Source organism: Coffea arabica, chromosome 3e (genome assembly GCF_036785885.1).
Source record: "Coffea arabica cultivar ET-39 chromosome 3e, Coffea Arabica ET-39 HiFi, whole genome shotgun sequence".
Taxonomy (NCBI): Eukaryota; Viridiplantae; Streptophyta; class Magnoliopsida; order Gentianales; family Rubiaceae; genus Coffea; species Coffea arabica.
Window position 1 is genome coordinate 3,522,564 of NC_092315.1, and position 13,936 is coordinate 3,536,499.

Sequence of the window (13,936 nt, forward strand, 5' to 3'; positions counted from 1 at the left end):
TGACTATATGAACTCGATACATGTTTAATTGGCTAGATTACTTGCTTAACCTACTTGGTTTTGTAAAATGAGTATCCCTGCTTGTTCTATGCTTATTTGGTTAAAGTGTTTTCTTGACTCGATATGTGATAATTTGAAAAACGATTTTTGGATCCATCGAAGTGAGCAGTGTGTACTTTATCACACTAGCCTTTCGAGTGGTGACTTGTGTGAAATGTTTTCGTGAATATCTTACGTGTTGTGACGTCATTGGGTGAATCCCTCGACCAGTTTACGTGTTGTGAATCTCCTCGACTCTCGCGTGATAAAAATAAGATAACGGCCAATGATGGCCTATTAATATGGCAAATGCCTGTCAAACAACCGTCACTACTCAACCGTGAACCGTGAACCGTGAACCGTGAACCGTGAACCGTTTACCAACCCACATGACTATTCAATATCCGTGAATTACATGCTTCCATGAAATCAACTTGTATTGCTTACGTGCTTACGTGCTAAGTATCCACTTGATTACTTGATTATCATGAATCACATGTTATATGAAGTTGTCCATCATTGATAGACGAGTGTGTACTTTACCTCACTCGACCTACTCAAATAATGAATTTTACCTTTGTCGAATTACTTGGTTACCTGTGCATGCTGTAAGCTCTAAGCTGAACTTGGGCCCTGCCTCGGTTGCTGACCTACTCGAGCCAGGACTGGGCTCGGTCGGGTAGGTTGGAACTCTGGACAACCGTTTTGGTATACTCGAGTATTACCACTGGAGGGATAAGGTGATGGCCAGACAGACCGTGGAGATCCGGCAGTCATAAGGTGCAGATGACCGACAGAGTTCCATTGGAACACCGTATCCTACAGTATATGTTTACCTTGTATCATGATAATTGTTTCATGTTAAAATGCCAACATGAAATCATGAACTATACATGCTAAATGTCTCATACCATGATAAACGTCTCAAATTACCGTATAATGATTATCACCTCATGATAACATGCCATTGTGTAACGTTGAACCATGCATATGATATGCCCGACTTTCTTGATTTGTTTGAACTGTTAGAGTGTCTTGGAACCTCACTGGGCTATGTAGCTTACCCCACGTCATTTATTTTTTTCTTGACAGGTCCTGGCAATTGGGCGATCTGAAACTTAGTTGTATTTTCTTATGAATGTAATTGAATCTTATAACTTCGCTTTGCGGTTTGTAATGTATAATTATATTTACGTCATAGATCGGATTGGGAATATGTTAAGTTTAGGCGACTTTTTGTCTTGGATTGCCACTTGAAGTTGGAAAAGTGTAAAACCTAGACTTGTTATGTGGCTTATATGAATTCGTTATTTGGGATTGTCGGATTTTATTCAGTGGTTTGTAATGCGTAAGGTTTAAGAATCGACGATTAGCTATCCTATAATACTGTTATCTCTGAAGTTAATGTGATTTTAGTAATTGGTTTATTTGGAGAGAAACGATGTTGTAATAGTTTAGGTTATACTTCGGAAGGATTTGACTAGATTGCTTGCGTGAGTCCTGGCGAGAGCTAGGCAGACGGCCCGCCAACCCTCTGGTTCGCCTTAGGGGGAAGTGGGGTCGCCACAATTTATCCCTCAAAAATAGAAAAATCATTTTAGGACATTTCAAGATGACAAAAGCATCAAACAACTCGCTGTCGGGCCTATCAAAAGAAAGTAATTCGGTCCATCAGAAACCAACGCAATATTGGGCCGTCGCAAGAATACATCTAATAACGAGAACATGGGCAAAAATAGCCTGAAGCCCATAGCCTGTATGCGTTTCATAATTTTCATTTTTTCTCGACATCTCTATTCTCTCCCCGTTATTTCTCCGGCTGCTCTTCCCGGCGGACACCGGACCGAGGTATGCCCTCCCGACGATCATGATCCTCCTTTTTTTTATTATATTTTGGGTTCTTTTTAATCTATCATGCTCTTGCATGGCATCTACTTTCGTTTATTTTTGTAAATTGGCTGTGCTTAACTTGATTGATGTGGAATCACTCGAACTGGAAATATGTTGGATTGGATTTCACTGTAATTTGATAGAAAAAGAATCTACCTTTTATTGCTGCTTATCTTACGTTCGATAAAATGCCTCAATTATATGAAAAAGTGTTGCTGGCTGACTATTATAGAGGCTTGGAGATCACTCCATGTGATATGTGTGTGTTACAAGCAGCGCACCGGCTATTATGGCTAGCTCTGGCCGGAGAAGAGGAAGAACCAGAATCACAGCCGCAGCATCCTGTTTAGTTGAAGAAGATGACTTTTTAAAATTGCAGTTTTAGTCCTCTAGCTTTTCCTTGTTTTCTGTTTTGACCTCTCCCCTTGTTTTTGTAGCCTATTGATTTGTCCCTAGTTGTTTGCTTGAAAAGTTTTCAATTATGTCTCTAGGTTTGTTAACTCAATTATTTAGTTTAGGTGGGTTTTCGATTGGTCAAATTAACTCAGAACTGGCTTTAATTCGGTTGCTTACCCTTTTAGAACTCGTGTGAGCCCCGTGTGGTACATAGGCTTACCGTAATTTTGTTATTTCTTTAGTTTATTTGCTTTCTACTATATTGTTGTAGAATGTGATTTGGGTATGTGCTATTCAATAAGTTTTCTGACAGAAAAGAAACTTCAAAGTAGATGTTCAATGACTTTGTGTTCACTGCAGCTGTTGCTGCATTACTTCAATTGGATAATCTTGACCTAACTGCACATTAAAATGTTGAAATTTACAGATTTTCTTCTTCGATTTGCAGATATATAGCCTTTTTTACCACTATTCAGTTTGATTAGTGTCTTAAAGACCGAGGCAATTGGAAGTAGAGCTCTTCAATTTCATCTGGTGATGAAAATGTATGTTGCTAGTCATCAAATTTAGTTATGATTCTAAATTTCGTTGTAGTCTTGAAACCGAAGTGATCCTCTTGTTTGTCTTCTTTATAGATCTTTGAGACTTGTAGTTGAAAAACATTCTGTTGTTAGATTTCTTTGGGTGATCTTGTTTGCTTAAGGTTATGTGCTTTGCAGACTTCAAGAATATGCAGGTGCACTTACTAATTTTGAAGTTCTTGACTTTCTAAGATCAAGAGGTGCTGGTAAAGATCCCACACGACTTATTGCTGGCATAGCACCATCTGAATACAAGGTTGGAGTGTTTATCTCATGTAAAAGTATTTGATGATTTTCTCTCGTGGAAAGCTAACATAATTGAGATTCTCATATGCTGATCTTTTAATGGCTTGCTGCAGGTATATGATTATCTTGAACAAACAGCGGCCTCAACACAAACAAGAGATATAGCAATTGAGTTTGTACAGAAATGCAAGGAATATAACCTTGCAAAAGCTGAGATTCTCAACATCCTCAACATTCGGCCATCTTGTGAGGCTGCCTTGTACCCGGTAACTTACAGCAAAATGCTTGAATTAATATTCTTGCTGAATGAGTGTACCACGATACTATATTGAACAATTTCCTCTGATTCTTCATGCGTTGTATGTCCAAAGTACTTGCCTCCTTTGAAGCATTTAAATTTACATTTGACAGAGCTTTATATGCTTTATCTTTCAGTTGAATGATGTGAATCCTTTAGTGGTTGGAACTGGGGCTCGGTTGAGAGATGAATCTGCTAAGTTTTGTAGAAGAGGCTGAAATACCTTATTTTTCTGTTACGTTGTTGTTTTATGCAAGAATTGATCTTAACATGATTTCTTCTGAATTTAAGTAGAAGCACGTTTTGCAGCTCCAGTTGGTGCCATTATTTTCTTTTCAAGCAGTTCTCATGCATATGATTTTATATGATTTCTTCGGCAGAATTAGCATTCTCTTCTATTTTTTTTTTTTTGGGGGGGGAGGGGGGGGTTACATTGGAGGGCCAAAGGCCCGTTATCTAGAGACTAATCTAGGGACTGAGACTGCTCGTACATGTTGGCCTAAAAGCTTCCTAAGAGTATGTGGAGGTTCCCTGAGAGTAGTTAACCCCAGAGCTGGACTCCTACCCATCTTAGCTAGACAATCCGCACACTCGCATTCTCTTCTACTCTCTAGCTGGAGGAGTTATCATTGCAGTATTCAGTTATTTCTTCTTCCTGTGATCTTATTTCACGTTTGGGGGAAATAGAACTATGGTAGAATATGCATTTTACGGGGAGATTTGTTTTTCAACTTGCCTCGTCTTCCTTTCAGCATTGACCTCTCTAAATTCTTTCAGTTTTTTGGTTGAATTCCTGGGATTGTGGTTTATGTGTTTGTTTCTTCTCCCCTACCAGCGTAGCAAAATGTTTGTGTCAAGGAAGCTTAGGTGCACTTAGATACTTCAGGATGTAACGCTTGACAAGACATGAAGCAAGAGTTGAATTATCTTCCAATCTTTTGGAACCATGTGTTACTTCAAAGCACCTAACAGGAAGCTGAAATCTTGTTGTCGCACTTCGTTTTATTTATGTAATTACATTGTTGGTCATCATTCCTGGCATGACGTTGTTAATCTATAGCATGCCTAAGTTTTCCTAAATTTATTCTCAGTAACTCAGTGAATTTTTTTATTCCACTATACACAGATCATAGAGGATTGGGACATACGTTTTTCAGTTGAGGAAGGAAAAGAGGAGGAAGAACTAGGGTTGCTAAAGACAATCTGTCAGGTTTTGCCGCCTCCTCCAAGTGTAATGGAATCTGGTGAAGGGATTGGTGTGGAAGAAGAAGATAATCCAGATGAGCAACAAAAGAAGGCTGTGGAATAGATGTTTCTTCATATAATTAGAATGTTAGCTAGGTGTAAACTCGGGGTTAGGATCTTATATCTATTTTATGAAATGGTTTTCACAGATAAAAGAAAGCCCAGAAAAGGGATGACTACCTGGAAAGAGGAAAACCCAACAATTATTCATTCGCTCGAACCAACCAACTTATATGTTTTTTGCAACCAACTTATTATTAGCCACTGAGCAATCCATTGCTATGCGGTGTGGACCTTGGTAATGCGTCAAGCGTTTGGATATGTAATTACTTGAAATAATATTTTTATTTGCGGTACAAACACAATTTTTAATAATTTTTTTATTTTATATACATTACATCATAAAGAGAGTGTTACAACAATTATTTCAAATAATATTTGAAATAATATGCAATCCATGTGTAAATTGGTACTCAGAGTATTGAAAGTGATATTTGTGCTTCAAATATAATTTTTGACCTCCCGCCTTTCATTAGTGAAGGAATATGGAGTTTTGGAAGATTATTTTGGAGTGCAAATATATCATTTCTCCATAAGAAATTTCTACGCAAATTTTAGAGATAAGATAACAAAGAAGAAATTTAGTTGTTTTAAAATAGAATAAATAGTTAAAAACCATATAACATGGAAGATCACAGCTTCTTTTACTGTACAATCTCCTGACTTCATATTTAATTGAACTTTTGTTTGAATTCACTCGTTTTATGATGAGTTTGTCCAGCAGGTGCAGAATATGTTGCGGTTAAGAGGCTAAATCATCCCCATTTACTATTTTCTATGTTTATGCGGTTGATTCTTGGTTTATAAGTCTTGCATCGTGGTTGCATTGGTTATGGTCAAAGTTACTTAGGAATTCAAGCTCAAGGGTGGTCTTGGGACAACATTTGCTCCATCTCCACCTTTTTATCAAAGCCGTAATCCCTAAATTCTTGTGAATTCTGATGTTAATCTTGGCTAATTTGTTTCGGATTGCTGAGTAGTCAACATTCTGCCCCCTAAGTCCTTGTCCTGCAATTCAGTAGACTTTTATTTTATGCAGTGCTTTTGACAACCGTTTACATCAACAGTTATGCTTTACATCTGTTAGGATTGGATGTTTTCCTATGTTCCTCCACTCAGTCTTGTTGTGTATTGTCATTGTTGATCAGTCCCTCGAGACAATTACAAGCCTCTTTGTTTTAGCCGGTGTCCCTGTTCGTGCTGCATCTAAACTGCTTATCTCCCTCCCTGAAAAATGGAAAACCCACAACAATGCATGCATGGTCGCATTAAAGGGAATCTAAATCCCTTGCAATTTTGAACAACGTTATGGAATGATTCTTTATTTACGGTAGTGTCTGATCTTCAATCCAATAATGAAGCTTTTGTCAAGGAAAGAAAAAGTTGGGGGGCAGAATAATTGACAGAGTTGCACGAGGGGAGGGAGTGATCTCTGTGTTGGTTATGGCCAATAGTCTGAGTTAAAAAGCACAAGTTTCTTGTCCAGATACTCCTTTGAGTCACAGGAAATGCCAAACACTACTGTCAAATCATACATCACTTCAAATCATTTTGCCATTCATCTTTCTTTTCTTTTTAAGCTTTTGCAAAAGCTTCCCATTTGCTAAATTGAAAAGAATGATGGGAAATTTTTGTGCTTGTAGGAGCTGGGAATGGGCAAAAAAACCGGGCTAGACCTCTAGGTTTCTTTACAAAATTGAGGTTCAGCCTTCACTTCACACCTGCTCCTGCCATTATCATCTGGCTCATTTTTGTCTGATCTCATTCATTCAGATAATAAAATACTCCTCTGCTCATCCATGCTCAATGGGAGTGAGTAGTTGAAAGTCTTCAGGAAGCGGTAAATTATGTCTAATCTTGCAAATGGATGCAGTTGAATTCCATGCACCTCCATCAAGTTGGTGCGTGAGAAAACAAACTGGTCCCTCCAAACTGTCTTTTTTCTCATGTTCTTAAGGACGCAGAGGATTCTGGATCTTTTTTTGTATGGTAGAGTCAACAGTTCACAAGCATATAAACAGCAGAAGGGAAATTTAGGGAATAGTCATTTGGATCTTTTCAGACACAACTTCTTGTGCATGGAATCTTGCAATTGATTTGATGGTTCCATTTGAGCGTTTTATTTGAGAGCATAATCAAATGAAAACTACTTGCTCAACAAAGTAAAAGGATTTCAAGTTTTTGTTCGTCAAGATTTTTAACAACTCCAAAAAAGGGGAAAAAAAATGCTTACAATTCGTCTCACTTTTGCAATGTATTTGTTGATTTTTTTTTTCAACGTGCCACACTTTACCATACTACAATTCAGGTTACGTTTGGATTATGGGATCTGATGATGGATTTAAAATCCTTACAATACCTTCTTAGTTGTTTGGATTATTTGAGAAGTATTTATATTTACAATTCACTAATTATTTTAATTTTTAAAGGCATTTAAATAATTGATAAATTACAAATCGAAATACTACTTTTTAAATAAGTCAAACAAGTTAGACTAATTTGAAAGAATTTTGAATCTGTCATTAAATCCCTCAAACAAATTAAAACGGATTTGAATCTTTCGTTGAATCTTTCAATCTAAACGCAGTGTAAAATTAATTATTAACCTCTCCTAAACAATAGTTCGCAACACTTCACCAATCAAAAAGTAATCAGAATCACCATAACCCAAACTTGTACAACGTAGAATTACCATAGCCCAAATGTTACACTTTTACTGTATATGCTACTTCCATCCCATTACAATGAAAGCGGTTTTCTTCAACATTCAAGGGGAAACATTGTGGTAATTTGATGCCAAGACGGTCTGCAGAGTTGACTTGTGATAGCAGTAAACTGAGTACCTTCTTTTCCAATCTTTCACAGCATTACTTTACCGACCTCAATGAAATTCTGACAAGATGATGCTTTTGTATAATTTAATGAAGCAAGAGGGACAGAAGTGGAAAAAAAGCACCAAAGTAAAACAATCAGGTACAATTATACAAATACTGCTGATCCAAGCATGCACCGTTCTGGCCGTGTATAATTGAATGCACCGTATCTTGCCACAGAGAAAGAAAGGGACGTCAGTAAAGAGAAGAATATCGTATTGAAAAATGTAAAGATCTACAAAAAAAAAGAAACAAGAATCGACTTGAAGCTTAAAATGAAATGGATATAAATACACAGTTAGTTCAAATTGCTAAGATCCTGTGTAACCTATATAAAGGAAGAAAAGAAAAGAAAAGGAGAATTAAGCCATGCAAGGTCTTCTATACATTCTTATTCATAGGCACTCCCAATAACTAGTCCTCTTAATGAGAATATTTTTAGAAATTGGAATGGATGCCAGCCTCGAATTCTCCAAAGGCTTTTGTGAAACGAACACATTCACAAACATTTACAGGGACTGTCCCATAATGAAATCCATGTTCGTATGAGAGATATTGGAGGGTCCATACTCGAATAAGAAAGGACCATGAACTCCGTGACCTACCATTGTACTCTATATATGTTTTCATGTCTCTGAAAGTTTTGAAATGGATTAATCCCTGACATTAGGATATATGTTTTTAACTATGTGAAGCTTGCTCATTATATAGGTTAAAGAGAAGTGTTTAAAAGTCATTTCTAGTCACAATTTCTTGAAACTTATCATGATACATGGACTCAATGGAAGTGACTTTTAGGATATCTGGACTCCTAGGAAGTGAGGATGGCTTTCCAAGTCCTTGGCCAGAAAAGGGTTTTCTTTTACCTCCCTCCTATTTTGGGGCAGCCAAAACAAAAGGAAACCGAAGGGACCATTCGAGTCCAGCACTGTTAGAATGCATTTAATGAAGTTCTCATTTTTGTTTTGCTGAAGACAGTAATGCATCACGATCCAAAATTCTATGCTGCTAAAAAGAGCAAGGGACTAATTTCTGTAGGTAAACATTATGCTGGCATTAAACCAAATTCACCTATGTATCACTATCATACACAATAATTTCAGTAGTTAAACGCTATAGTATTATACCAAATTATTTTATGTATCATGTATAATTGTTTTTCTCATAATATTTTGAGAGATCAAATAAAGAGTGAATAAGGAAAATGAATGTCAATTAAAAGGGATCATTTTAGAAAGCTGTGTTGAGGTTTTTGACAATTTCACTAGTTTTTCTTGAGGTTTTGAAAATATCACTTGCCTCTTTCGTCATCAATTTGGTTTCCAAATGCTTATATCATTAGTGGTGAAATGACTATACTAGTCTTACACATATGCGTGGAGAGAAACAATCAAAATGTTTGCTAGTTAAATTAACCATAATTTGGAATTTTAAAAAACAACTAGTTTGCTATATAAAAAGGAAACTAATACTATGTGCACTTTTTCTATTAATGTGTTTGACAGATAAAAAGAATCATATATGATGTATCTGATAAATAAATAAAAGGATTCTAACATGAAAAATAACTGAGCCGTTTACAAACTAAATTAACCATGATTTGATTATGTTAGACATCAGAAAAAGGCTCCAACACTAGGCTAACTTTTTTATATATATACTTGACAATTAAAAGGTATTGGACATGTGGAGATTCCAAAATTGTTTCTTCTTATTAGCATGGTGATAACAAGAGTCTTAAGGAAAGAAAAAGAAACTTTAGGTTTGGTTGGACAGCTGATTATTTTTTCAAATATATTTGCTTACGTCATCATTACAATTTCCAATATACCTTTTTATCTCACATACATCACAACACAAAAAGTGCTACAGTAAAAATATCTCAAATAACTTACAATCCAAATTTTGAAAGGTATTACTCTTTGGTTGCAAATGATGAAAGTTTTTGTTAATCATGTGTAACAGCAACCCTGTAAGTGAAATAATAAGTTAGATCGAATAATTAAATTAACTATTATTATAGGAGATGGCCACTTTTAGAATCAAATAATCTTCTCACACCTAAAATCATTTTTTGTATTATTGCTTCTTTTTTGAATTGGGGTAAATTATTACAAGGGTATAAATTTCGAGGGAGGTTAGTGATATTTTCAAACTTTCAAGGATGGCAATGGAACCGTCAAAACTGAGGGAATGTTTCTAAGATTATTCCTAATTAAATCCTATTACATCCAATATGTCCCATGTTCATAACGTATGTACCATTAATGAAAGACACAAAGCCCACCTTAGAAACTTAAAAAAGAAAAAGAAAAAACCCATAGTGAGTTGAAGAAAAGAAAGGCTACGGACCAGAGAAAGAGAGAGATCCTCTCGAGAGTCTCAACAGAAATTACATTCCCAAAGTTCCCAGTGTCTCCTCCAGAGTCCAGACAAGAAAAGAGAGAAAAATTAATAGTGTGTATTCCTAACTCCCAGGTGTATTAAACACTACAAAAAGCCACAAATAAAAATGTACTCTACTAGACAGACAGCCAAAAATGTTTAAAACAATAATATTGCTGACTAATATGCAGATAGCCTAATACTTGAAACAATTATAAGTATTTCCAAGCCCCCTAAGAGAAAAAGAATAAATATGTACAAAAGACCAAAATAGTTACTAAAAACTAATATATGATGATCTCTGAACAACGTTTGTTCTACAACTATGTTTTGCACTTTTACTGCCTTAATATACACTATCAAAGTAGCAAGTGCCAAATTATATAAGTAATTAAGTTAAAATTTAAAAAAAAAAAAAAATTGCTTGTCCTAAGGCATGAAGAGCTTGTTCCCACATTTGCACCGCCAGGCTTCCGGGTAGTACTCTAGTGGTCGACTCAAACCCGGTTGAATCGGAACATGAACCGGTTTACACGGTGCACAACTTCCACACTTGGATCTACATGTAGGCGGCGATGATCCCGGTCCAGTCAGTCTTCTTCGATACAAAACTCGCTTGATTAACTCCATCCCACCTGCCCTTTTCACCTCTGCTCTTATCTCCTCCCTCATTGCACCACCACCTACACAAACAAACCAACCGAGTTAACCATAAATTTCAGCTCCAAGAACCGGGCTCTTTTTAAAGGTGTGTGCGGGTACTTACTGAATTGGCGGGCGTGGTTGAAAGTAAGAGCTGAAACTGAAGAAAGCAGGAGAAAGAGTAATGCACTGATGGTAGCGAATGACAGCGAACGGTGGCGGTGGTGGTGGCGTATTACGGCCATGGCGGCGGTGGGTGGGGGGTGGACTTGTTAATGTTGTCTAGTATGCAGGAGGAGGAGCTGGGGGTGGTTTGGGGGGTTTAAGGAGGAAGGAGGAGAAGTATGAAGTGCCAGTACTTAGCAGCCTGTGTATAGCTAAATTTGAGAGCGGTGTTGTTGTTGTTGTTGGCTAACTTGGCTTGTTGCGTGCGGGGGAGAAGAAAGGAAGAAAAAGAGCACGATTTTTTCTGGTCCAAGTCAAAGACACAATACTACATTAAAGGATGAGAGAGAGATTGTGTCTATTGTATTCATAGAGGACATATGAAAGGATGCACTTGTCTATCGCTGTTTAACCTATCGGAGATGTTGTTGTGTTTTATCCACGTTTATAAACTCCTTTGGGAGGCTTTGTAGAAAATTGCATTCCTTTTTTTTTTTTTTTGAGACCTGATATATTTCAGTAAAAAGGTGATTAGAAAAATGCGTAAAAAGATTATTTTTCAAAAACTAAACAAAATTTTTCCAAAAGTAACAATTTGAAACAAGCTGTTAATGTTTTTTTTTTTTTTTGAATGAGTATATGCGTGGTAACTAAAAAATGTGTACTCATTCCTTTTACTATGAATATTGGTAACTTGGTGAAGTGGCTTGACTAGTTAGCTAGTATTTTATATCTTTTAAAGAAGACAATTATTGCATTTTCGATCGAAAAGCAATAAGGGTTTTGGTTCTTTCTTGTTGTCTTCTAACCTACTTTACCTAGGATGCAGTAGTGCACTAGGATAGACGAAAGTCATAAATTTGTAACATCAAAAAATGGTTACTCATATACTCTACACCAAAAAGTAAAATGATATCTAGTGCTTTGGTTGCTTGAATAATTGAACGTATTTTGCTGAAATAAGATAAGCAACGCAGCTCAAAAAACGGAGTCCATAATAACCACTCGGCCATAGCATTTCAATCCCCAAAAAGCTATTCTATAGTAACCAAGATTTTCTTTTTTTTTTTTGACTACTACTATAGCATTTCTTTTTACAACCAGTCCACTGCGTCCCTAACCTAGAGAGAACACACTACTAGATTTCCTAGTTTTTGTGCTACAATAGAGCATGCAATGAGTCGAGGGTTTGTTTGGTCTATTTCCTCTGACGAAGAAAGAAAAGGTGTGAAGAGGGTCCCAAAAGAAATATAAGATTGATTGATTGTTCTGCGGGCATAGGACTGTCCTTGCACCTGCACAACTATTATCTAGTGTCTCTAAGCCTTCCATCTTCATTTCATTAAGGGGAACAAGAAATTGAAAGAGAATAGGATAATAGGCAGAATACGAGGAATAATTGAATGTGGTAAATTTTAGATGTTAAAAGCGTAAAAAAACAAAAAAAGCGCAAGAAATGTCACAAGTCTATTAGGGGGTGCAGGGCATTAGTAAAACCACTATCACTTGAAGACACGACACTAAGGATCCTTCTTCTAACTGGTGCCCAATTAACACAGTCAAAGTAGAATTTAGCACATTCTTTCGCCAAAATGAGCTATACTGAAAAGGCTCCTTCATAGTGAAGTTGTATGTGGTAGATATTTGAATACATAAAACCTATAGGGAAATTTGCCAAATTGGTCCCTAACATTTACCAAAAATACTTTTTTAGTCCTTAACATAAAAAATCAGCCAAAATGATCCTTCACATTTAAATTATGAGCCAATTTGGTCCTATTGCTCGTTTTTGCTCATTTCTCTGACTAAAAATAGCACCCCCCCTCACGTGGTCATATTTTTAGGGGCAAAACCGGAAAACACATTTCATTGAATATGACCGTCTTCATCGGTCTTCAGCTAAGCCGACGAGGCTGAGGCTGTTTATATTTCTGTTGAATGCCAACCCACCGCCGTCCGTGAGTAGTTTTGAGTCGGATGATTTCAAGGCTGAGAGGCAGTGGTTTGTTGACGCGTTGAATGCTGCGCAGATTAATCAGAATTTGGAGGGCTCTTCTCCGCAGTCTGTGGCGGTTTCTGGGGTGGAGGAGCCGGCGAGGAGCCCTGATTTTTTGTTTGGTTTGGAAAAGGGTCATCCCACGCCGGCGAAGTTGCAGGATCCTCCGCCGGTGGCCCCTACGGTTATGGTTCGGCAGGTGATAGGCGAGCCCGTGGTTCCTCCGGCGGCGGAGATTCAACGGCAGATGCATGAGTTGCAGAAGATGCAAATTTCAGGCCATGATCAAGATATGTACAGGAGGAAAGTCGATGAGTTTTACCAGCAAAAACCTCCACCCCAGGCTCCTCAGGCGGAGCAGGTTGCGCCGGTGACAACTCCGGCGCCGTATTGGCAGGAAAGACAAGGGCCTTTTCCAGCTGGGGTTGGAGTTGGAGTTGGAGTTGGGGTTGGGGGAACCGAGCCTCCTCCTATGTACCTAATTCAAACTCCGGCGGTGATTAGATGAAGGAAAGATGGCTTCTTTTGACCGGTAATGAAATGTGTTTTCCGGTTTTGCCCCTAAAAATATGACCACGTGAGGGGGGTGCTATTTTTAGCCGGAGAAATGAGCAAAAATGAGCAATATGACCAAATTGGCTCATAATTTAAATGTGAAGGATCATTTTGGCTGATTTTTTATGTTAAGGACTAAAAAAGTGTTTTTGGTAAATGTTAGGGACCAATTTGGCAAATTTCCCAAACCTATATATATATATATAGGTAGGGGTGGCAATTCGGGTCCAAATCAGGTTGACGGGTCGGGTTCGGGTCAACCCGTCAGAAAATCTGTTGACCCGAACCCGACCCGCCAACCCGTGACAGGTCAGGTATGCTGACCCGAATCCGAAAATTTCGGGTTGGCGGGTCAACCCGAAATGATCCGAAACTTAATTTTAATTTATTAATTTATCACTGTAATTTCTAATAAAATCAATTTCTCACAAAACTAATTACATAATCAAGTAATAAAAATTTAAATAAATAATTCCAAACCAAATCTAAAATAAATTAAACACCGTAAAAGTGTTTTATCCCAAACAAAATATAAAATAAATTAAAACAATATAAAAGTAAAAAA

At 37.3% G+C, this 13,936-nt stretch overlaps 2 protein-coding genes across 3 annotated transcripts; one reads left to right on the forward strand and one right to left on the reverse strand.

Moving 5' to 3' along the window:
- The first annotated feature begins 1,741 nt into the window (after positions 1-1,741).
- Positions 1,742-4,997, forward strand: LOC113736751 (uncharacterized). 2 transcript variants are annotated; one of them, XM_027263833.2, is made up of 5 exons: positions 1,742-1,887; positions 2,774-2,870; positions 3,045-3,162; positions 3,266-3,418; positions 4,577-4,997. In XM_027263833.2, the coding sequence occupies exons 2-5, from the start codon at positions 2,863-2,865 to the stop codon at positions 4,757-4,759; spliced, it is 462 nt and encodes a 153-aa protein (XP_027119634.1). In that variant the 5' UTR covers positions 1,742-1,887; positions 2,774-2,862; the 3' UTR covers positions 4,760-4,997. The 2 variants fall into 2 exon arrangements, with proteins under 2 accessions (XP_027119634.1, XP_027119635.1); XM_027263834.2 differs by having other exon boundaries at positions 3,099-3,162.
- Positions 4,998-10,267: 5,270 nt separating this feature from the next.
- On the reverse strand, positions 10,268-11,141 carry LOC113738256 (EPIDERMAL PATTERNING FACTOR-like protein 5). Its single transcript, XM_027265504.2, has 2 exons — positions 10,780-11,141; positions 10,268-10,696 (listed from the first exon to the last, which is right to left on the reverse strand). The coding sequence occupies exons 1-2, from the start codon at positions 10,898-10,900 to the stop codon at positions 10,443-10,445; spliced, it is 375 nt and encodes a 124-aa protein (XP_027121305.1). The 5' UTR covers positions 10,901-11,141; the 3' UTR covers positions 10,268-10,442.
- Positions 11,142-13,936: the final 2,795 nt, after the last annotated feature.

Coding starts and splice junctions, on each gene's coding strand:
- LOC113736751 (XM_027263833.2), top strand. Junction 3,163..3,265: donor TAGCACCATCTGAATACAAG/GTTGGAGTGTTT, acceptor GGCTTGCTGCAG/GTATATGATTATCTTGAACA. Junction 3,419..4,576: donor GTGAGGCTGCCTTGTACCCG/GTAACTTACAGC, acceptor CACTATACACAG/ATCATAGAGGATTGGGACAT.
- LOC113738256 (XM_027265504.2), bottom strand. CDS start 10,900: ATGGCCGTAATACGCCACCACCACCGCCACCGTTCGCTGTCATTCGCT. Junction 10,697..10,779: donor CAACCACGCCCGCCAATTCA/GTAAGTACCCGC, acceptor TTGTTTGTGTAG/GTGGTGGTGCAATGAGGGAG.